Consider the following 25,080-nt stretch of genomic DNA (forward strand, 5'->3'; position numbering starts at 1 on the left):
CGCCGTTGTGGAACCCATAATCTAGCCGGCTTCCTGTGCAAAGGAGCCTCCCACTGGTACAGAGATGGCGAGAAATTGTGAGGCGCATCGGCCACTATTGAAACTTCTTGACACTCACGACCGATCGGTCAAGAGCGAATCGACCGAGAAGAGCATGTTTATTTTGCAGCAATGAACGTACCTGTTCAGGGGAGGGGTGAGTTACATCAGCTCCGACCACCATCACCCCACCATCCTTCAGACATTGCGGAGCGCATCTGACATCTAGCGACTGGTTCACCCCCATCAATTTTGAGTTTACCTAAAACCAAAGAGTATAGAGACATATGTAAATTGATGGCTATGACGTGACGGATGTAAATTGAAGACAGCCGTAACCCGCTAAGTTACGATATGCTTTCTTACAGATATATTTTTTTTTAAATAAGGGACGAGACGAGCAGGACGTTCAGCAGATGCTACATGATTGACGCCCTGCCCATTACAATGTAGTGCCGCTCAGCATTCTTAAAAAACCCGAAAATTCTGAGCGGCACTACAATTGCGCTCGTCACCTTGAGACATAAGATATTAAGTCTCATTTGTCCAGTATTTTCACTAGCTACGGCGACCCTTCAGATTGAAACACAATAATGTATACACATTACTGCTTCACGGCAGAAATAGGCGCCGTTGTGGTACCCATAATCTAGAAGTGAGGTTATTACTTTAAAAAATAACAAATTGTTAAGTTATGTAGAGTCCTGAATGAAGCAAGGGATTCAAGAGCCCAAGACTCCAGAGATGAATACTCTACTTTTCACATCATCTGCGAGGCAATAAAAAGTCTACAAAAATAAGTATTAATTATAAGATAGTAATAATTTGTACTTAAATAATAATATTACTATGAGAGCTCCGACTTTTTGTTATGCTCCATTGATCATATAATATGGTCATATTCTTTTAGGTACGTATCATTTTTTAATTCTGATTTTAGATAATTAATAATATCTAATAATAATTAATCGCCGCGGCCGGGGCAAATCACAAATCACTTAGGACATTTTTGTATGAAAATATTTGAAAACATTACATTCTTCTTTTCATTCGTTCATTCTTTCATACTTATAACACAATTATTTGCAAGAGCACCTTTATTCCTTTTTTTAGTGCTCTACTTATGGTGCCGGCTGTATTGGCTAGTACCCTTTGCCTGACCCGGTAATGAACAATGATCTACAAAAATCTACTTAAATGGTTTCCAGTTCAGAAAAATATATTTTCCGAGTTCGATAATTCAAAAGTTCAATGCTCACAACATCAACTGTTCTGTATATATTAAATAAAATAATGTTTTTATATGAATTTGTCAATAATATATCATAACATCAAAAATTACTTCGTAAAATATGCACCCTGCTGTCGTAATGAAATTGTTTCACAGCAGAACTGTCAAACCATGCGTCAATAAATTCTCTCATAGAAATTATGTATGGACACATCAAAGGAAAAACAAATTTGTTGTTTTTATTTAATTTAGCAGCATTTTCCTATTTATTCGTCTTTTAAACCTTCCCTGGACTTCCACAAATAATTCAAGACCTAAATTGGCCAAATCGGTCCAGCCGTTCTCGACTTTTAGCGAGACTAACGAACAGCAATTCATTTCTATATATATAGATAGTTATCTCTGCCTTTTGAAAAGAAATAAAAGCTTGCTTCACTTTGACATTTCGTATTAGACTAAAGTAGAATATTGTAGGTGTGAAAATAATATTACCTTGAGCAAAATGTTGCGAATCGTCTGTTCATTCATTCTATTCTGAGCGGTGACATCCCTGATGCATTGAGTTAGAATGCCGACATCCAGTTCAGCCAATTGTTTCACCTGTTGAATTATTTATTTATTATTACAAGGAAACATAACAAACACATCACAAGAACTGAACAATATAGGAAAGAGATACAAAATATAAATGTAGATGCGTCCTAACACATGTTTCACAAATACAATAATAACAAAAAGAAAAATCAAAGGTATACAGTCACAAAACGCAAACATTCACAAAAGTAACTAATTTAAAAGATGTAGACAAATGAAATTAATTAAAACTAAACTTGGGGCAACGATAAGAACGATTTTAATTTTAATTCTAAACTGTGTCTGAACACAGCAGGATAAAGATATTGTATAGTAAATGCGATAGAAAAATATAGTTATGAAACTTAACAGACGCCAAACAATAAAAACAATGTTGTTATTGAAGTATGTACGGACGAGACGTGCAGGACGTTCATCTGATAGTAATTGATACGCCCTGCCCATTTCAATGCAGTACCGCTCAGGATTCTTGTAAAACCCTAAAAAATTGCGCTCGTTACCTTGAAACATAAGATGTTAAGTCTCATTTGCCCAGTAATTTCACTAGCTACGGCGCCCTTCAGACCGAAACACAGTAATGCTTGCACATTACTGCTTCACGGCAGAAATAGGCGCCGTTGTTTCTACCCATAATCTAGCCGGCATCCTGTGCAAAGGAGCCTCCTACTGGTAAATATTATTATTAGCTATATGAGTACCGAATTACCTTAATAATTAGTTTTAAAATATTTACAAAAGGAGTTTATTAATAGGAGTTAAAGTATGACATTGCCGTATTTTTGTAATATATACTTCGAATTGACATAGAAACTTCATGGTTTGAGATTTTTGAGTGAATCTTTTTTCACATGGTACCTATGTAGTTCTTCCTTTAAAAAATATGCAACATTCGATTATTCACTTTCAGTTGTTTTTTTATTCAACTTATGGCCGTTTTTAATAGCTTATATATCCTTAGTTTAACTTACTAGAGGTAGACAAATCTATCCTTTTACGATTACTTACATTTCAATAACCTATCGACATAAAACATTGGACTATAACTATATTGAACATAACTATAGATAGATAAGATCTTGTCATTAAACGGTGACAGCAAAGTATCCGTAACTATAGGGAGGTTATTGAAAACGGCCGTTAGACAAGAAACATGGATACTTCGAAAATTCGAGTGAATTTCGAATACGAGTTCCGAAGCGGAACCAACGCGACAGAAAAACAGCTCGCAATATCAATGTTGCGTTTGGAGAGATGAAAATGATTTCACACAGTTTATCGAATATAGATCAGCACAGTTCTATCGCAAAGGCATATTTATAACCTTCCTATTAAATGACAGCAATGTACATTAGTCATGGTAATTACTTTGATTAATAAATATGTGAAACTAAAAAAAACTAATTTAAAATTTTCAGTACAAATCGGCAATTTCATACTATATCCCTTATATAACAGATACCTTCTGGTATGTGTTCTTCATCCTCGTATTGACAATGACGAACAAGAGTTTGATGTTGTCATCCCACGCAGATCTGAATTTACCAAGGAGTTCATTCAATCTCACATTCAAGTTCACTAGCTTCGGCTCTTGAACATTCATACCCATCTGCTTTCCAACACGTTGGAACTGAAAAAAAAATATTATATGATTTCATATCGCTGATTTAGTGCTAAACGATTTTATTTTAGGCTGCCATTTTTTATGGGGCAGTGCGGCCGATATTAATACTATCTTTGTGCTGCAGAAGAGGGCTATTCGCGCTATTTATAACCTAAGTCCTAAAGAATCATTAAAAGAAAAATTTAAAGAAATAAACATTTTGATTGTTGCTTCTCAATACATTTTTGATAATGTTCTGTATGTTCATAAGCACATTGAGGAATTTTCTAGAAACTGTGACATTCATAATGTTAACACGAGGAATAAACATAAACTTGTTATGCCTACTACTCGGTTGGGTCGAGTTAGTAAGTCTTTTGTTGGGCGATGTATCTGCTTCTACAATATGATCCTAGAAAATGTACAAAACAAATGTGTTACGAAATTTAAAAAAATTGTTAAAAAACGTATGTGTGGGAAAGGTTATTATAGCATAAACGATTTCCTTAATGACACCACGGAATGGGAATAAAGCGAACACCCTCAGGCTCTTTAATTATAAGTGTTTATTTTACGATATTACATTGTAATCCATATTTTATATTAAAAAAAAAAAGCCCGCTGAGTTTCTTGCGCCCATTCTTCTCAGGTCTGAGGCAGTCTCTTTTGAATGGGTGGTAGTTTTGACGTTCAATAAGTGATTTTAAATCCTATTTTGAATAAAAATATTTGAATTTGAATTTGAACCTTGTCTAATTTAACCCCCCTGAAGACTTAAGCGCGTTTACCACTAAAAAAAACCATTAGCCGTATCATCGCTCTTCGACAACACTTCCCTTAAAGCCTCGCTTAGTATCGGAATACTGGGTCTCGAAATCTCGAGCTATTGCCAATTCCGCGATCATCTGGAGGGCAAAACCAAATTGGCTTTGAAGAAGCTGGGCTTCATAAATAGAGCACGGCATTACTTCAGGCCGGCCCACATTCAAGCGCGCTACAAAGCGCAGGTCCATAAGGAGTACTGCTGTCATCTCTGGTCTAGCGCACCCCAGTATCAGCTCGAATTGTCGGGAACCCAGTGGTCTGCGAACGGCTGGATCACTTGGCGTTTCGTAGACACTTTGCTTCATTGTGTTTCTTCTACGGCATTTATCACGGGGAGTGTTCCGAAGAGCTGTTTCACCTAATTCCTACCGCCAAATTCCACCTTCGCACGACACGCCACAAAGTAGGATATCATCCCTACCATCGGGATGTGTGGCGTTCCTCCATAGTGTGGATTTCAAGAAACTTTCTTCTACGACACAGCTATCGAATTAGCTTCGTTCGTTGTTTCCTGGACGAAACGACCTGAGTACCTTCAAAAAATTGCTATTTAAAATTTTATTATATATCTCGTTCCAGCTTTTGGAGAGCCAACAGCATCTGTAGATGCCTCGCGTAGTTTGAGGCATCTACACGACGTGTTGAAGTGACTCTAATACAACTTAGCTGAATTTACACTAAAATCATTATTTAAAACATTTTAAAAGTAAAATCTATTTAATAACGACCTCCTCACATGAATTAACTATGGGTATGGATTGTTATTCGACTTTAGTACAGTTCATTGCAGTCCTGTTTCACTGCCACCTATTTGATCTTATTCTGATAGCCACTGTTAACTATAGCCCACTGATAAGATTGATTCTGTTCATGAATATTATTATATCTTTTGCACTGAGTTGACATATCTCAAGTGGTTTAAGCATGGGACTTCGCAAAGTGGTGCTACGTTTACACATTAAAGGACCATATTCAGAGAGGATGTGTAACGGATTTCATGAAGTAAGTAAGATAAACAAATACATTACCGATTGAATCATGGAGTTGCAATCTAGTCTGGACGAGTCAGTCTCTACGACGAGGAATCCCCAGGCTAGCATAGCGCTGGGTTGTAGAAAACGTCTTGCCTGCCATACACCTCGTCTAAAATAGTGAAAATCCAGTTTTATATTATGCGATGCGAATATGTCAAGTATGACGCGACATTTATGGTTGGCCCCATTACGGCAAGATTATAAATACAACAACGGCGCCTTTTTTTGCTGTGAAGGAGTAATGTTTAAGCATTACTGAAGGGCGCGGTAGCTGAAATTAATAATTAGTAGGCACGTGAGACTTAACATCTTATGTCTCAAGGTGATGAGCGGAATTGTAGTGTCACTCAGAATTTTTGGGATTTTCAAGAATCCTGAGCAGCACTGTATTGACAGTACAATTCATAAAATACAACATTCGGGGTAATTATCACTAATTTGTAGATCACAAAATACTGACTAAATTAATATAATATCATTGATCATAAACAAAGTCACCGACATACCCCAAATGATTGTGAAACTTTAGTGGCAGTGGGCAGTGCACACAGTTCAACGGACAGATAGACTAGGGTAGTAAAGTCCTCGAATTGTGACCACGTAGGGTTGGTAGACCATCACAAGATGGAACAATTCAAAGTTTTCCGATAAAACGTTAGATGAGGGTAGCGCAGGACCGATCATCGTGGAGATCTCTTGGGGGAGGCCTCTGTCTAGCTGTAGACATGATGATGAAACTACCTTGGCTCCACGGTCCCGTCGCCTACTGACAGGATAGGTGGTTTGAGTATTTTCGCATTAACTTCCAGGAATTCTGTTGAAATAGCCATTCCAAACTCCTTAAAGAATTCATTGCGTGGGTAGTTCATCTACAACAACAAAAAAAAAATTGTTAAAATTCAATTTGTACCTACCAAAACCTGACTCGAACCAACTGTCCGAGTGACGCATCGACCGTAAATCTTTGTATGTCTTTTTCAACTCTCAGGTTGTGACAAAAATTTTAGAAAAAAATAAATTTGTATAATTAATCCCAGACGTGGATATCACTTAAAATAACAAACTGTTTGTTAAAAGTTGTTATAAATATATAACTCTGTTACCTTATAGAAACTTAACAATTTGTTATGTTTTTTAAAGTGATACCTAACCCTCACTTCTAGGAATAATACACAAATAAAGTTTGAAAAACAAATTTTGAACGATGCGGGACTCGAACCCACGACCTCTGCCGTTCGAGTGACGTATCGTCATAAAATCTTGTATGCTTTGTTCGACTCTCAGGTTGTGGCTTATAGAAACTTACTTAATAGCTGTTTGCGCCGCAATTATCTATTCTTTTAGTTGTAATTTTTTGTTAGGGCAAACTATAGTGCAGATAGTTTGCTGTAGGAAATAGAGAGGTACCTATAGACAACAGACGAATTAGTATCTGATTGACAGATCTAATGCCAATTGTGACACTCGCGCCGATTAACCTTGAATCAATCAATCACAGCATATTTCATACACAAACGCCTACTAATCTTTAAGCACCCACGCTAGGCAGTTCCTAGAGGATTATTGAGGGTCCCAGCAGACCAGCTCTCATCGAAACCTCTTCAGGGATGTCTGTCTATTGTTAAAAGCTATAAATACTTTTAATTTTTATTATTGTATGTTTTCCTTCTTCTTCATCGAGTGCCTCTCCGACTAGCGAAGGTTGGCAGTCAGCTTTGTAATTCTTACTTTTTGTCCTTCGCGAGGCGAAATAGTTCTGCCCCACTCGGGATTCCTGTCCACTCTCGGATGTTGTGCAGCCAAGACTTTTTTCTGCGACCTACGCCTCTTCTTCTGGCAACTTTGCCCATCATGATGAGTTGTAGGAGTTCGTACGTCTCGTGCCTAAGCAAATATGCGACTTTCCTCATATTGATGATTTCGCGTGAGTTCGCGTTTTTGATTGACGCGGCGCAGAACTTCCACATTCGTGAACTTGTGAGTAAAACTAATGGCCAACATACGTCTGTATGCCCACATTTCAAAAGCTTCTTTTCGTTTCCTGGGGTCTTGTTTAATAGTCCAAACCTCACATCCGTATAGAAGTATTGGCCAGATGTAACAACGCAGTAAACGAGTGCGCAAGGAAATCTTAAGACCGCGGTTGCAAAGTACTTTTTTCATTTTGCTAAAGGTGCTTCGAGCCACTTCAATTTTGGCCTTGATTTCTTGGTCGCTATTCCAGTTCTCATTTTAACACCATTATATTTTCTACGCACGCGCTAATATATAATTTTGGTACTTCGAGCCGGATTGAAGCGGAAGTAACTAAAGTTTGTTTTTATGTCACGCGAAAAATATTTTTGTTGCAAAGTACGGAGAGCAACTATATCAATAACATTTAATTATTTATTTACGGCCGTTCCCAATATTCAGTCTATCTCTCACTTGAGATAAAAATCGTAATTTAAATTCACACGTCCCAATATAAGGCGTTAAGAATGACTTATCGGGTATATTGGGACAGCTTCAGATTATTGACAGCTAATTACCGACAGTAGAAGGTAGTAATTTATCTCTATCTGTAGATAGTATATTGGGAACGGCCGTAAGTAATTATTTATTCAATACACTGGTTGGTTATTGCCATAGAGCCATAGATATTTTAAAACGAAATTTTTCACTATTGCTAGTTAAAAATATAAAACTCACGTCTTTAATGCATTCTTCAATTTTCTTTTTACGATCCCAAGGCGGTGTGGCAGCTTCACGGACCATTTTTGACAACTGTTTCTCATTCAACTGCTTGTTTAATGCCTGAAAATATATTTTATAAATGTAAATGTTTGATTTAGTTTTACTGTAAGAGATGTCGGGATTTTTTTTATCTTAACTGCTTACTCGTAATAAAACGCTTAAACTTAGGAATATTAGTTATAACGTGTTTTAAGCCTATCGAAGGTTCGATAAATTCTTTTTTCATAATCGTTTGATGAACATTCGATAACTAATGTCTAATATCCCTCTATCGTTTCTTCTTGATCTTTTTTTTTTATTTATTGTTCAAAATATACAAGAAACAAACATCTAAACAATTTAAGCCATCCTCATGAAACTTAAGTGTTTATGTGAGGAATAGCTAGTTCACTTATTCTAAACTTATTAAATATTTTAATACTAGCTGACCCGGCAAACGTTGTTTTGCCATATAAAGTATAATTCACGCGATAGTTTTATAATATGTGTTATTCTGGTGTGTAAGCTATATTATTGTAAAGATTCATCAAAATACAATCAGTAGTTTTTGCGTTAAAGAAGTTCAAACATACATCCAGACATACAAAATTTCACATTTATAACATTAATAGTATTAAATAATTATCATTCTAAAATTATCCCAATAAAGTACAAAAAATTTTTGACATACAATAACATGACTAAATTAAAATAGAAACGGAGACAAAGCAAAATAAAAACAAATAGAAATAATGAAAAAAGAGACACTCAGGCTATGCTCATTAGTAATAGGCATTTCCTAAAGCAGGTATGTGGTATTATTTATCGAATTGTCTCTGTTAATAGATAAATCACAATGCCAAGAAATATTCAAAAATATATTGAAAGATAAATTGTCAAGTATTCGACTCGTTTAATTCACATGGTTCGATTTCAATTAAAACTGAATCAAATAGATTGAAGTCTTCTTTCAGTTTTTAAAAAATATTGGTATATCTTCATTTAATACAAAGTTGTTAAAGTTTAAAAAACAACGATTTTTATAAGCACTTCGCTCATGCTATGCTCAAGTCAAGTCAAGTGGTAAACTAGCATTACTAAAAACTTATTCAAAGATAAAAGAAATAAGTACGATGAAAGAAAAGAGAATAAAAGAACAAAGATAAAAGACACGAAAATTTTGATGTAAATCATTCAGTAAGGAAAAGTTTACCTGTCCATAGACCACATGAAGTAACTCCATTGGATAGTAAATCTGCTTGTTTCTGGGTCCAACCCACATACAGTTAAGATTAGGGTATCGCAACCTAAAAAAAACATGTTATTTAAACAATTGGAAGTATTATAAATCATACAAATACTTTATTTGCGTATAAACATGGTGTGTTTCACATGTTTCGCCAGGTTTAACTAGGCATGCAAATAAATTTAATACAATGAATGGTATAAGTTTCGCAACGCAGAGCAGCTCAAATTGTCGGGGACCCAGTGCTCTGTGAACGGCTGGATCACTTGGCGTTGCGTAGAGACGTCGTTTCATTGTGTCTTCTACCGCATTTATCACGGGGAGTGTTCCGAAGAGCTGTTTAACCTGATTCCTGCCGCAGAATTCGACCTTCGCACGACACGCCACAAGTTAGAATATCATCCCCACCATCTGGATGTGTGGCGGTCCTCCACAGTGCGGTTTTCAAGGAGCTTTCTTCCACGTACTACAAAGCTGTGGAATGAGCTTCCTTGTGCGGTGTTTCAGGGACAATACGACATGGGTACCTTAAAAAAAAGCGCGTACACCTTCCTTAAAGGCCGGCAACGCTCTTGTGATTCTTCTGGTGTTGCAAGAGAATGTGGGCGGCGGTGATCACTTAACACCAGGTGACCCGTACCCTTTGCCCTCCTATTCCATAAAAAAAAGATATTAAACAAAATTAGATGAATTAAATTAAAGGACATGTATGCAGACCTTTATATTAAAAATTAACTAACACCATGGGATGTTTTACTGGTTGGGTGTTTTGTGGGCTAAGAATATACATACTACACGCCAACATTATCTCTAAACGTCACTGGTACATGCAGCCCCTCCCGAGTCCCGTTCCCCTCGCGCTCGTCCTGTTGCGTCAGTACGGTTCGCAGTTTCATTGCCGTAAGTACATTTCGTGATATTTTCACGCTATCACTGATTTATTTTTGAAATTTTCATTGTTACGTTTTGACTTTGCTGTTAATAGTTCTTTAGTTTCTGTTGTTCTGTGTCGCTATAATATAGATTTTTTCTAAAATAAACGTAGCCTAAGTTACTCCTTATTACATCAGCTACCTGCCTATAAGAGTCCCGTCAAAATCGGTCCAACCATTTCAGAGAACAAACAGACAGACAGACAGACAAAAATTATAAAAAAAAATATTTCAATATTACAAACAGACACTCCAATTTTATTTATATGTATAGATAACCAGTACCATAGATTGCAATATACTAAGGTATAGACAGACAAAGTGTGCAAGAGTACAGCAAGATAGAAAAGGAATGCAAATATATTGTACCCAATATTTACATAATAATTCTAATTCAAATATTTTTATTCAAAATAGGACGTGACAACACTTAATGAAAGTCAAAAACCTACACCTATTCTAAAACAAATGCCTGAGACCTGAGAAGAATGGGCGCAACAAACTCAGCGGGCTTTCTTTTCATAAAAAAATATGTTGACAAAGTAATATTGTACAATTAAACTTATTATTTAATAGCCTGAGGGCGGTCACTCCATTCCCAATCTACAGTACCATTAAGAAAGTCATTTATGTTATAGTAACCTTTACCACAGAAACGTTTTGTAACAATTAATTTGTATAACGTAATACTTTAGTGTTGAAAATTTTCTGGGATCTTATTGTAAAAGGCATTATAAGTTTATGTCTGTTCCTGGTGTTAACATTATGGTTATGACAGTTTCTAGCAAATTCACTTATGGCACATGAACATTACATTATTAAGAATATATTGAGAAGCATCAGAACAATACAGAACATATTACACAAACAAAAATATACGTTAAAGTGTTTGTGACAAATTCGTCACACTTCAGCATAATTCTGGTCTTTTATAAAAAACAAAATCAATAGCACCCAGTTTCCTGAGACAGTTTATCTGGACAATCAAACAGCTACAGAAGGCGCTCATATTGCTGAGCTCTTCAATAATTACTTTTTATCTGTCTTTGAATCACATAATAACACTCTGTACCTAGACTCAGATACTGAAAGTTCTCATTTAGTTGACATTTGCTCTGTAAAGTGTACCACCCCTTTAGTAAAAAAATATAAACGTATCTAAAGGAACCGGTCCAGATGGTATTCGTCCTATATTTTTGCGTAACTGCTATATGAATTTGGCGCCACCCTTATCCATACTTTTCAATTTATCTTTAAAACAAGGCCTTATGCCAGATTACTGGAAAATGTGTTACATTACTCCAATTCTTAAAAGCGGTGATAGACACGATATAAAAACTATAGACCTATATCAAAACTTTCTACTATTCCTAAATTATTTGAGAAAATAGTCTATGATACCATTTACCCAGCTGTAAGAAATATTTTATCAATAAACCAACACGGTTTTCTTAACAAAAGATCCACTGAGACCAATCTTTGTGAATTAGTGGATATAGTAATTAGGGCTATGGACGAAGGACATCAGGTTGATGCCATTTATACTGATTACTCAAAAGCTTTTGATAAAATATCTCATTTTATATTAATTAAGAAATTAGCTGGCATCGGTATCCATGGCAACCTTCTAAGATGGCTAGAAAGTTACCTTACCCATAGAACCCAATCAGTAACGATTAAAGGCTATACTTCCAACTTTGTCCCCATTACTTCTGGCGTTCCCCAAGGATCTCATCTTGGCCCTTTATTATTTAATATTTTCATCAACGATATAGACAATTTATTTCGGAAAATTTATTGAATAAGGCGTTACTTTGCGGAAATCCATAATTATACAAATTATTTAAGTTTTCTTTAGTGTTAATTCCGCCAATATTTGTCTTTAAAACAATTCGACACGTGTTTCTGGCACGAGACTCTGACTCACTGAGTCTCGTGCCAGATTTTGGCGAGACAACACGTCCTGAGGATGCCTCGTGTAGAGGCGAAACACGTGTCGAATTGTTTTAAAGACAAATATTGGCGGAATTAACACTAAAGAAAACTTAAATAATTTGTATAATTTATTTCGGAATACAAGCTCTCTTCTATACGCTGATGATAATAAAATATTTACAAAAATTAAAAATTCAGATGATAGCATCCTCCTCCAGAGTGACTTGAATAAGCTTGGTAATTACTGCTTAAAAAATGGTCTCACTATAAATATTGAAAAATGTTGTGCCATAAGTTTTTCAAGAAAATCTAATCCAATACTGTATAATTATCAGATATATGACACAAAATTAAAAAGAGTTCAAGAGGTTAGAGATTTGGGGGTAATCCTGGATAGTGAACTCACATTTAGAACCCACTATGATCGTATAATTAATAAATCATATAAAATGCTTGGTTTCATTTTAAGGCAGGGAAGTGAGTTTAAAAAATTGCATACATATTTAATTTTATACAACGCTTTTGTCAGGTCACATCTTGAGTATGCGTCAGTTGTTTGGAACCCCTGCTATAATATTCATATAAACTGCTTGGAACGTATTCAAAATAAATTCATTAAGCATTTAGAATTCCGACAACATTTAGATCCCACGTTTAATTTTCACTCCAACGATTTAAGTTCTTTGAAAGACCGTCAAACCCATAGAGACATTTTTATATAAATTATTACATAATATAGCTGATTCTCCATATCTATTAAGTAAAATAGGATTACACTGCAGAAGGCCTACATCCCGATGCAAAGATGTATTAGATGTTGCCTATGCGAGAACAATACATGGAAAGAACAGGTTTATAATTCGGGCATATAGCTGTTATAATAGAGCATACAGTGATATTGACATATTTCATGAAAAGTTAAATGTTTTCAGATCATTGGTTTGTGATAATTTAAATAATTACTGATTTTTTTTAACCCCATTCTTACATTTTTTTCTGAATACGTATCTCATTTGTAACTAATTCATTATAGTATTGTATAATAGGCGTGTATAGTATTGTGTAACTTATATAGCTTGTAATTAGTTGTTAATTTGTATTACTTTTGTTTTGTGGTTTTTATCTTACCGTTGCTTACCTTTTAACTAAGTGTCGTATAAATTGTTGGAAACTTCACTGGTGAAAGTGTAAGTTTTAAGATTTGTTAATATTTAAGTATCATAATACTGTTTGTTTCCTATACATGAATAAATAAATAAATAATTCTGATTACTGTCGCAACCAGCGCTGATCTTCCAGTGGGACGAATAAATAACGCCACACGCGAATGTCATATATAGCTAATATAGCACACCTTTGTTACATAAAACATTTGTAAGATTTATAACAATAACTGATTGAACTTAATATAACTGAATACCTTTGGCCCTTGACTTCGGCGAAATACTTCTCAACGGTGATGGTTTTACTTTTACCGTCATCCCCAAGTTTGAATTCCATTCTACTGGCGGGTTTCACTAGACCGTTACAAATGAATTCCCGCTTCTGGACGCGGGATGATCCAGCATCAGTGATAGTGGCTGTAACCTGGTTAGAAATGCGTTTATTGCATGTGCATTATTGTAGTTTTGTAACTAAGAACAATATCGTAGTATTTGTAACTAAGAACAGTAGTATTTGTAACTAGGTACAATATCGTAGTATTTGTAACTAGGTACAATATCGTAGTATTTGTAACTAAGTAAATTATTGTAGTATTGTAACTAAGTACATTATCGTAGTATGTTACGTAGTAAAGTTTAATGCCAATGTTCGATCCACACCTAATGCTACAAGATTCTTCGACACTTTTTGTAACATGATGATCGTGATTTTGGTAGTTTAAAACAATGATACATATTAGTAGAGGGATATCTCGTTGATTTAAGCTCGTTGCAAATTTCGGACGTGCTTGGAGTAATTTGTTTTAATAAAAATAAATCTAATAATACGAATAATTAAATTAAAATACAAAGCTGAAGTCGCTCTAAGGATTAATTTATATAAATTGCTCTTGTGCTTTTCCAACCTACCCTCAGTCCTTTCAGATAATGATATAAAGCATCAGTGCCTCGTTGATCCTCCAGAGGGCGTCTGGGATCCAATCGGAATTCATTAGTAAGTACATCAATAAGTGTCATGAATTTCGGGAAACCTTTGTGTGCCACTGAAAATAAATTTATAATGAAAATGAATGTTCGAGATAGATTGCGCAGAAACAATATCGGCACTATGAATGTCTACATTGTTTGCCGATAGATGGTGCCAGTACCAGAATGTATGTACTTAACACGCGCCTTAAGTATTTGTTTAGATATTGTGACTATATTTAATATTGTGTTTGTGAATGAGGCTAGCATCTAGTCAAGCTAGAAGTAGCTAGATTAAAATAGTTCAAATGAATACGTGAAGTTTCATTTGACAATAGTCTAGGTCATTCTAGTAAAAGTTCAAACTGAGCTATCATTTAACAATGTTTGACCTTCATCATTTTGAGATATTAATGTATATCTATTAGGAAATTAACTTGAGATGTCGCTCTTTCAATTCAATTTCAAAATATGCGATTATTGGGGTTGAGCAGATTATCAACTGCAAAATAGATCCTGTATATCGAGCCATAACCTGAGAGTTGAACAAGACATACCAAGATTTACGAACCATGCGTCATTCGGACGTTTGGCTCAGTAGAAAAGCGCTCGTAAGGAACCCGAGAAGTTACGGATTCGAGTCCGAAATTTAATGTGTATAATAAATCCCAAAAGTGAGGGATATCACTTTATTCATTACTAGTCTTTATTTTATTTTTTTATGGAAGAGCTGGGTAAACTAGCGTCCCTTGATGTTAAATGATCACCGCCGCCCACAGTTTTAGAAAAGTGATTTATGAAGGTGCCATATTCGTATCGTCTTGGATACACCCCACAAGGAAGTTATTCTACAGCTTCTTGTTGTACGTGGAAGTAGATTCCTGAAAAACCGCACTGTGGAGGAACGCCAGATATCCAGATGGTGGGGATTAGTTTTTTAGGCCACCATTTGTAATTATTATAGAATCAGTTCTTACCATCAATATTAATGAAAGGTGCTGACGTGAAGATAGCCGACTGGAACAAACCGGTCCACATTTCCAAGCCATCACCGAGATCTATGGGATTCCTTGGTCTCGTGAAGAACTGTCGACCCGCCTGCATTAACAATAATACAATTCAAACCTTTTAATCTTATAATTTACAATAGTAACTTTATAACGAAAGCAAACAGACTACTACGGATACCAGTGGGAGGCTCCTTTGCACTGGATGCCGGCTAGATTATGGGTACTACAAAGGCACCTATTTCTGCCGTAAAGCAGCAATGTATAAACATTACTGCGTTTCGGTCTGAAAGGCGCCGTAGCTAGTGAAATTACTGGGCAAATGACAGTTAACATTAAGAGGTTGATGAGACATAAGTGTCTCAAGGTGACGAGCGCAATTGTAATGCCGCTCAGAATTTTTGGGCTTATCAAGAATCCTGAGCTGCACTGCATTGTAATGGGCAGGGCGTATCAATTACCATCATCTGAACGGCCTGCGCGTCTCATCCCGTATTTTCATTCATTCATTCAAAATTGTTATGTTTTTCTAATAAAAATATTTATTAGAATCTGAATGTTTGTTTCTGAGACAACACTACATATTATAAATATAGCCCCCCGCCGCGGCTGTCCGTTAATCTGTTCGCGATAAACTCAAAAACTACTGAACTGATTTTAATAAGGTTCCCTTCAATTCGGTTTTTCACTAAACGACTGAGTGATTCATGGGGTCAGTTAAGGTGTATTATGTGTTAAGGTTCTGTCTTAGATCACTTATACGTCTAGACTGTGATAGCTGTGAAAACGTCGAAAAAATTGAGGTTGACAGTTGAACTTAATATTTAGCAATGCACGCACACTCACACAACGTGACCTACAAATCGCGAGTGTAAGACGTAGCTTGTCACGCGCACTAAACTAATAAACATGGCTTGTTGTCATCGGTTTTTGTATCAGCAAGAGGATCTATCTAGAGAATCTAGACTTATAAATTATCAAATGGATTTGTACACAATGGTTGAAATATGACCATTTTATGTCAATAAAATATTTCTGACATTGACTTTTGAAGTTGCTTAAAATCAAGCCGGTTAGCTTTCACCATAGACGATGCTAAATCACTTTTTTATGAATATAAGGGACGAGACGATCAGGACGTTCAGCTGATGCTAATTGATACGCCCTGCCCATTACAATGCGCTGCTACTCAGGATTCTTGAAAACCCCAAAAATGCAGTGCTATTTAGAATTCTTGAAAAACCCAATTCAGAGCAGCACAATTTCATTAGCTACGGCGCCCTTCAGACCGAAACACAGTAGTAATGCTTAGACATTACTATTCACGGTAGAAATAGGCGACGTTGTGGTACCCATAAACCAGCCGGCATCCTGTGCAAAGGAGCCTCCCACTAGTAACCCTTTGAGATACAACATAGTTGCTCCCTTAAAATTAAAAAATAAACTAGTTTAAGAGTAATTTTTATTCGATATAATAAAGAAGTATATGTTACCTTCACGTAATTCATCAGGCTACCCTGACGTAGTATGACATCAACGCACTGTATTGTCTCTGTAGGCGGACACAGGGCGGTTCCTTCTTTCATATAGCTGAATAAAAAAAAAAAACAGTGTCAAAGTTAAAATGATAAAACAGTGCAAAATGGTACACGTGATACCTTACGCTTTATATTAGCTTCACTTGTATGTTTGTAACTGACTCATTTAGACGCGATTTTGACCCACTTTAAACGGCCAGATTTCATTCAAACTTTGTAGATTTATCGAGGACCCATGACAATACACTAATTTGATACGATTATTCCATTATTCAATTTGCAAACTAAGATTTTTGTAAATTTCTATAATTTTCATCTATCGTCTATGAGACAGGAATTGATGTTAATTTAAAATCTCAATCTTTAGATTCAACCGATTTATCTAATATTAGGCAATTTTCGAATACCAAAGAGAATTTTTAACTCATATTTTTTAATGCAAATAATAGTTTTAAAAAAACTAAAAAAAACACGCTTTTATGAATTAACCAAACTAAAAAGCGTGTTTTTTTTTAACAACTATTTATTTTGTTGATCTTTTGGCAATTTATATAATGTTTTATCTCGATAAGGCAGGAATTGATGGTTAAGTACTTAATAGTTTTAAAAAGCACACTTTATTTAAAATCCAACTAAAAAATAAAAAAATAATTTAGAAAATAAGTTTTAAACTATTATTTCATTTGGTTTTAGTTTTCTATTAGCAATGTCACCTGCAACCTGTGCAAATTTTACGGACATACATTATATTTGCAAAAATATACAGGCTGGCTGTTGGACTGCTACATTCTTTAACTTTTGTTTTCTTATATGAAAATAAGGGTCGAGACGAGCAGGTCGTTCAGCTGATAGTAATTGATACGCCCTGCCCATTACCATGCCGCTCAGGATACTTGAAAAATCAAAGGATTCTGAGCGGCACTACAATTGCGCTCGCCACCTTAAGACAAGATGTTAAGTGTCATTTGCCCAGTAATTTCACTAGCTACGGCGCCCTTCAGACCGAAACACAGTAATGTTTACACATTTCTGCTTCAAGGCAGAAATAAGCGCCGTTTGTAGTACCCATAATCAGGGCGGCATCCTGTGCAAAGGAGCCTCCCACTGGTAAAACTGTTCACTTAAAGGCCTTCGAGGGCTTATTTATTGTATCTAAACAAGACGACCTGTATAGCCGAGTGGTTAGCGATCCTACCTACTAAGCTAGAGGTCCCGGGTTCGAATCCCGGTAGGTGCAAGCATTTATATGATGAATATGGATGTTTGTTTCCGAGTCATGGATGTTTAATTGTATTTATGTATGTTTATGTGTATGTTTATATGAATGTATGTATGTTTAAGTAAGTATATTGTATTAAATATATCGTTGTCTTGTAACCCATAACACAGGCTATATATGCTTAACTTGGGGCAAGATAATTTGTGTAAAAGTGTGTCAATATTAAAAAAAAAAAAAAAAAAAAGACAACTGTTAAGATAGAATAAATATACCTATAGCCCTTTTTGTAAAATGAATATCGTTGAAATATATTTTTCTTCCAATTTAAAGTACTTCAAAATTATTAATTACTATTACTAATATTAATTAATTTATTACTACTTTTTAATTATTTAATTTCTATACTTACGTTAATAAGGACTGGAAATCCAAAATCCCTGTTTCCTTCATTGAAATTTGGAATTTGATTACTTTTCCATTATCGTCTGCTAGATCCACCTATGTAATAAAAGTTACATTTGAAGCATTAACGTACAATAAAGAATTAGACTTACAATCACGCTCAAAAATTGTCTGGAGAAAAACGCTGCCTACTCGTCTATTAGGCAGAGTTTTTGTTCAATTGTGTTTCGGCCGCGCCTTGAAATACACGCAATGACAACGTGATCAGTGAAAAACTGTCGAAATAACAGCATATTCAAACTTTAAAATAGGTGGAGTGTCTTATTTCTGGTAAGGCTCTTTAAAATAACAAAATAGTTAATTATTCGACGTTTTTAATCATTTTGCTAAATAATTATATTTTAATTGCTAAAACAAAATACATCGACGACGGCACCATAATCAATGAGCTTCTTAAGCGACTTTGAACATTACTGCCACGAAATAAAGTGTAAATTTGAATGAATGTTTTAATCTTATCTGTATAAGTTAATGTTCATTCAACGCCGTTCGGACATTTTTGACGAGCTCTTAAAACAACGCCTAGTTGTTTATTGTAGTTATACTTACAGGTTTGAAGTTATATTTACAGGTCTTACAATTTAATTTGAGTTGTCTTCATTCACTTTTTAAAATGTTATTAATGACGATGTTTAGTGCCAATTCTGGAACGTGAGTCAAGAGAAGGAGGAATCTCATTGCAGCGTTTTGCGAGTTAGCAGCTCCTGAAGATGCCTTGTGTAGAGGCGAAACAAATGACAAAGTGATTTTGTGCAAAACAAGTCCGGATTCAATATTTTTAATTCAGTCGCTTTATTGTTTAATATGTGGGTATAACACCCTGTATAATATATATAAAAAAGTAAATAGTAATAAGAGGATACGAAATAATAGAGCAGACAAATTCTGAAACTATTCCGCTCATTTTGACAGATTTTTATTATTTCTTGTTCGCACAGACATTAACCAGGGGTTCCATTAGGTTCCGTAGTTCATATGAAAAAATCGGAACCTATATACGATCACTTTGTTGTCCGTACGTCCGTACGTACGAAATGCGTGGATTTATCGAGTTGAAATTAAAACGATATGCTCAAGTCTACAGTCTCTTGAAGCTGTGAGAAAATCACACTAAGTTAACGTAAAAAAAAGATGCAGCCGTTTATGCCGCTAACTAACTGAAATCAACATTTATAGGGTATTTTCCGTTAGAACAGTTCCGTTCTAGAACTATGAAATATGGAGAGTAATACCGTCTTATACTACAAGTGTAAGGAAATGTCCAAATTTTGAAGTTAACCGTGTCATGTGGGGTATCGTATGAAAGGGCTTCATTGGCACAAGATTGAAATAATTTTTAATTTTTTCGATTTATCACGAAGAATGAAAAATACTTTTTCTATAAGTGTAGGTAGGTACCTAATTATATATACGGAATATATACGGAACCCTCAATGGGCGAGTCCAACTCGCACTTGTCTGTTTTTTTTTTTATTTCAAAAGAAGCAACATTAAGAACATTTAGCCCTATTTCACCATTGAAGTAGAACGCGATTAGAACACTTTAAACTAAGTTTACCGACGCTCGTACACCAGTTTACAGATTCAATTGGACGTAGATAAGCAGAGAGGACTCAAACCCCACAAAGGCACTTTTGCGTTATAGGCATTTGAAGTTTCAGCTCTAAATAATCTTATCCATATAATATCCAAAAAAAATAGTTTCCGTGTATATTTTAAAAATAGGGTTTTCAATAAATTACAGATTCGACCTTCATGAGTACGATGGCATACTTAACTCTATCTTGACCAAAGTGCGGTTTGAGTCCTTTCTGCTTAACTACGTCCAATTCGCATTTCACCAACACCACCTAAACGCAGCTCTAGTCTAAACGCGTTTAATCGCTGACCGCTGAACTTTGGACGTACAACGTAATTGATACCGTTCAAGAGATGACATCTAACAATTTTTATTCTGTTCATACTTATCGATGACAGTTCTGACAGGTATTTGACACATTCTATTGTTTATCTTTGTATATATACAAATCTTCTGTACGTGTGTTGACAGAAAACTCCTCCTAAACGGCTAGACCGATTATAATGAAATTTTTCTGTGTGTTCCAATGAATTCGAGATTGGTTTAGATATTCAATTCAGTCCATATATAATTCTCCTGTCCATGTGTGAACTCCACCTAACGGTTGGACCGATTTTTAAAATTAAAGACGTGTGTACAGAACGTCTGTCGGGTCCGTTAGTATCATATAAATTAACTTTATGTCAACGCGTTTAAAAGGTATTGGTGAAATCGCTTTGTGTTTAATCGAGATCAAGACTGGTATTTTAACTTGTTTACGTAAAACTGAGTTTAATTGAACTCAATTTGAAGTGTCTGGTGAGATCGGGGCTTAGAAACAAAATGGATGAAATTACATTTAAATATCAGTACAATGTGTTATTTTCTCTAGATAGCATATTGTACTAATAGAGAAAATAAGAAAACTCAATTAGAATTGGACTGGACATATAATGAGGTTGGAAAAAGGAAAATGGACAAAGGATGTATTAGAGTAGTCCCTAGAAATGGGAAAAGTCAAAGTGGACGTCAAATTAAAAAAGGGGATGGGAGGACGAGCTGACGGAGCTCCAGATAGAGATAAGTGGAAGAAACAGGGGGAGTCCTATGTCGAAAGACAGCCTGACCAGTAAATAATGGCTGAACAATAATATAATTTTATTGAACTTATATATTAAAGAATACCATGTTTTGTAAGTAGTGTATAAGTTAAAAATATATGGTCAGTGAATAAAGGCTTTTATAACTAGCGGACCCGACAAACGTTGTTCTGTTAAAAAAAGCTATCGCCGATGGAATTTCGTAAAATCCGTTCTTAGCTGATCTCTACTCGACGAAAGGAATATTCCTACCAAATTTTAAGTCTCTACGCCTTATGGTTCCAGAGATGTAGGTATGTTATTCTTCTACTGTATTGTGTGTAAGAATATAAATTAATTAATACCCTGAATTTCGGATTAAATCGTCGTTCTTAGACAATGTCTGCCCCAAATGGGGACATTTGGAAACAAACATTGTATTTTTGAGTGTTTGCTAGAAAATGTCGTGATTCGGTAGTTTCCCACTAAGGCAGCACAATCCTGGCGTTTCTCCGGAAAATACTTGCAAACAACGTCCATTGGCCCAATGTGACCGCTAGTATGCAAGCGGTAATCACTACTGCAATCGTATCGAAACGCTGCTCAATTCAAATCAGTACTTCATAAATTTCTTCTTGTGCGTCGAAAATTAACTAGTTGTTGATCTCTGAGGTTTACTGGCTGCCTCGCTTTGCTCTTGTGATTCAGAAACACAACGTCGAGCCTATACTAACGCGGTGCTTTTTACCTGCAATTTCTTGTTCTTCGTCAGTGCAATTCGCAATGTTTCGAATCCTAGTTGCATTACGTCTATGTCGGGACAGATGGCACAATAAGCTAATAGAAACTCGAAACAAACACCCCCACCCAATGACATTCTATACATAAGAACGTCATTGCACCCACCACTCAACTTGAATAACATGACGTGCACTGTCAGTTGTATTTTATTACTCATGTAGCGTGAAACTAACAAAAAACATCATTGAATTCTTTCTATTCTCGAGATGAAAGAGAGAAAATATCAATCCATACAAAATGTATGAGAAAATAAATGTTTTTATAATAATATTTTTTTGTGATTTTTTCGATATTTTATTACTTATTATCCTATTCCGCACTAAGAGAAACCCAAAAATTCAAACAACAGAAAAAATGGTCTAGCCATTCTTGAGTTATAAATGGTGTAACTAACACGACTTTGTTTTATATATATAGATAGATTAGCTGACCCGGCAAAGGTTGTTTTGCCATATAAATTAATTTTAGAGTTAGGCCGTTTCTTGGACATTGCAACATTACTTAATTTTACTAAAATAAACGTAGCTTAAGTTACTCCTTATTACATCAGTTACCTGCCAATAAATGTCAGCTGTCAAAATCGGTACAGCCATTCCAGAGATTAGCCGGAACAATCAGACAGACAAAAATTATACAATTGATTTAACCCTTTCAGACCTGGCGTGCACAATTGAGGACATAATGTATTTTTAGTACTATGTTATTATAATTAAATTTTACGTAGGTAAAACCTACTGTTATCGCTTATGAACATTACAAGCTATTAAAATCTATACTAATACCGCCATCTCTAGCCACGTGTTTGCAGAATTTTGACAGTTTGGCCCAGTAGTTCGACGAATTTTAAAGTGTGTAGGTAAGCGATTTCTTTTATTTTGATATCTTGAGTTCATACGTTAGTTACGATTTGAAATAAATGTACATTGATAATTTATAGTGTATAAATACAGAAAAACGTGAACTGTAAATATTTAGATATTTGTCCAATAAAACGTGATAATTCGTTATGTCCCCAAAAGAGGACAAGCGGTTTTAACTACATATTTTATCATAAGATTTACAGGCTTCAATTGAATACATTTTAGATTCTATAACACATATTAGTAAGTTGTAGTAATTAATTTTAGGGTATAATTATAATTTTAACATTCTCCCATATTCTATTCTCTTTCAGATGATAATTACCCTTTGAATATATTCTCAAGGGATGCATTGAAAACGCTGCAAATGATCACCGATTCGTTGATGTCTTCGGATGATGAAAGTGTAGTCAGTAACAGTCATGGCCGATATACTAGATGTGCTTGGTTGGGTGCCGATGTATTCTGAAGAGAGTTCACTTGACTCCCTTTACGAAAATGAATATGACAGCGAAGGTGATCGTGGGTGTATCTGGGATTTTGATCCTGAACCTGAAGAGTTAGAGGAACTATCCGCTTCTCTCGAAGTCGAAATTAGTTGTTCCAGAACTTCATCAAACCAAGGAAGTGGCTCTTGCGTATCATATTTCATGCGTCTGATCTGGCATTCATGCAAGCCTTTCGAGACTACGAAATAGACAACTACTTGCTTGGAATACCGAGGGCGAAGGCTCTCTCTTCTGCATTTACGCCAAAAAATAACCCCGATACTCTAAATTTTGTGCAGCAAAATGTATGTCGCGTAACGAACTCGACAAAACAGAAACAGCCCTATAACAACAGTTACTCCAAGACGACCAGGAGAGGTGCACCCATCTACTGAAGTTGCTCATTTACCTATAGTTCATTTTTCTGCCCACGATGATGGATTTGGAACACATTGCATATTAGTGGGCTGCACAGGAAAATCCCGCATAGTGCTTGAAATGTAAAGTGCACTTGTGTGTCACATGACAAAAGCTGTTTTATAGTTTCTTATTCGTAAAAAAAGTTTCTAAAATGTATGGTTTTTGTTAGAAGATACCTTTTTTTATTTTTTTTACTCTTATTTAATAATAAAGAAGTAAGAATTAAATTGTGTTTTTATTTTACACATTTATATAAAAAACATTATATCATAATATATGTTTTTTATTACATTAACAAATACCCCATACATGACTTTTACAATCACTGAAACCGAATGTCCCCATTTGTACACATAAAGAAAATAGCGATTTTCTCAGTAATTATTTTCTTAACTACTATTTTTTTATTGTTTTCGCATTCAGTCAGGCGTATTTTAATTGAATAAAAATCAACAGTAACATACACTTAAAAACAAAAAATCGGGTCTGAAAGGGTTAAGTTTTCTTTAGTGTTAATTCCGCCAATATTTGTTTTTAAAACAATTCGACGCGTGTTTCGCCTCTACACGAGGCATCCTCAGGACGTGTTGTCTCGCCAAAATCTGGCACGACACGCGGAATTAACACTAAAGAAAAATTAAATCATTTGTATAATTATGGATTTCCGCAAAGCAACGCCTAATTCAATAAATTTTCAGACAAAAATTGTAAAAAATGTTATTTTGGTGTATGTACCGTATATATATTCATACACATGTAGTAAGAAATGGTTGTTTCAATATTACAAACAGACACTCCAATTTTATTTATATGCATAGATGTATACATTATACAATATGGTAAACATACAAACCTCAGTAGTCAATCTATCTTGTGTTGGTTTTAGCAAGGGCCTCAGACTGTAGCAGTTTTTCATTTGATCAAACGCAATCAAATTCTTCGGGAAAAATTTTGCTTTCACCACATCGAAAACCTTTGGTACCATCTTCTTTGGTCTGTCTGGAGTGATGGACACGTCATAACGAAACTAAAATTATTAGAAAAGAAATATATTAACAATTATCTTAACACTCTTTTTCATGGTAAATCTCTTTAAGGGTAAATGTATACACTTCTGTAATAAAGTCCCAGCCACTGTTCAGGCATTATCTATAAATAAATTTAAATTTTTTATAAAAAAATGGCTCTGTCGTAAATCCTATTACTCCACTGCTGAATATCTAAATGATCGGACAGCCTGGGACTAGATTGTGATTATTTTATAGCGACAGAAGTCACTGTACAATATTGTATATTTTTATTGAAAAGAGCGCAAAAAAATGCCGGGAGAGTTTCTTGCACCGCTTCTTCTCTCTCAGAGCGCCATTT

General features: G+C 35.2%; 1 protein-coding gene across 2 annotated transcripts in view; it reads right to left on the reverse strand.

Moving 5' to 3' along the window:
- LOC126965509 (protein argonaute-2-like) overlaps positions 1 to 25,080 on the reverse strand; it is a 49,226-nt gene that overhangs the window by 16,780 nt on the left and 7,366 nt on the right. For both annotated transcript variants that reach the window (XM_050809148.1, XM_050809147.1), the window contains 13 exons: positions 24,566 to 24,739; positions 18,454 to 18,542; positions 16,781 to 16,877; positions 15,258 to 15,378; positions 14,224 to 14,357; positions 13,572 to 13,738; positions 9,252 to 9,345; positions 8,015 to 8,119; positions 6,065 to 6,192; positions 5,318 to 5,432; positions 3,324 to 3,491; positions 1,763 to 1,870; positions 182 to 301 (listed from right to left, as the gene is read on the reverse strand). In XM_050809148.1, coding sequence (XP_050665105.1) covers positions 182 to 301; positions 1,763 to 1,870; positions 3,324 to 3,491; positions 5,318 to 5,432; positions 6,065 to 6,192; positions 8,015 to 8,119; positions 9,252 to 9,345; positions 13,572 to 13,738; positions 14,224 to 14,357; positions 15,258 to 15,378; positions 16,781 to 16,877; positions 18,454 to 18,542; positions 24,566 to 24,739 — 1,620 coding nt within the window. The remainder of the gene's footprint in view (positions 1 to 181; positions 302 to 1,762; positions 1,871 to 3,323; positions 3,492 to 5,317; positions 5,433 to 6,064; positions 6,193 to 8,014; positions 8,120 to 9,251; positions 9,346 to 13,571; positions 13,739 to 14,223; positions 14,358 to 15,257; positions 15,379 to 16,780; positions 16,878 to 18,453; positions 18,543 to 24,565; positions 24,740 to 25,080) is intronic.

Source organism: Leptidea sinapis, chromosome 7 (assembly GCF_905404315.1).
Source record: "Leptidea sinapis chromosome 7, ilLepSina1.1, whole genome shotgun sequence".
Lineage (NCBI taxonomy): Eukaryota > Metazoa > Arthropoda > Insecta > Lepidoptera > Pieridae > Leptidea > Leptidea sinapis.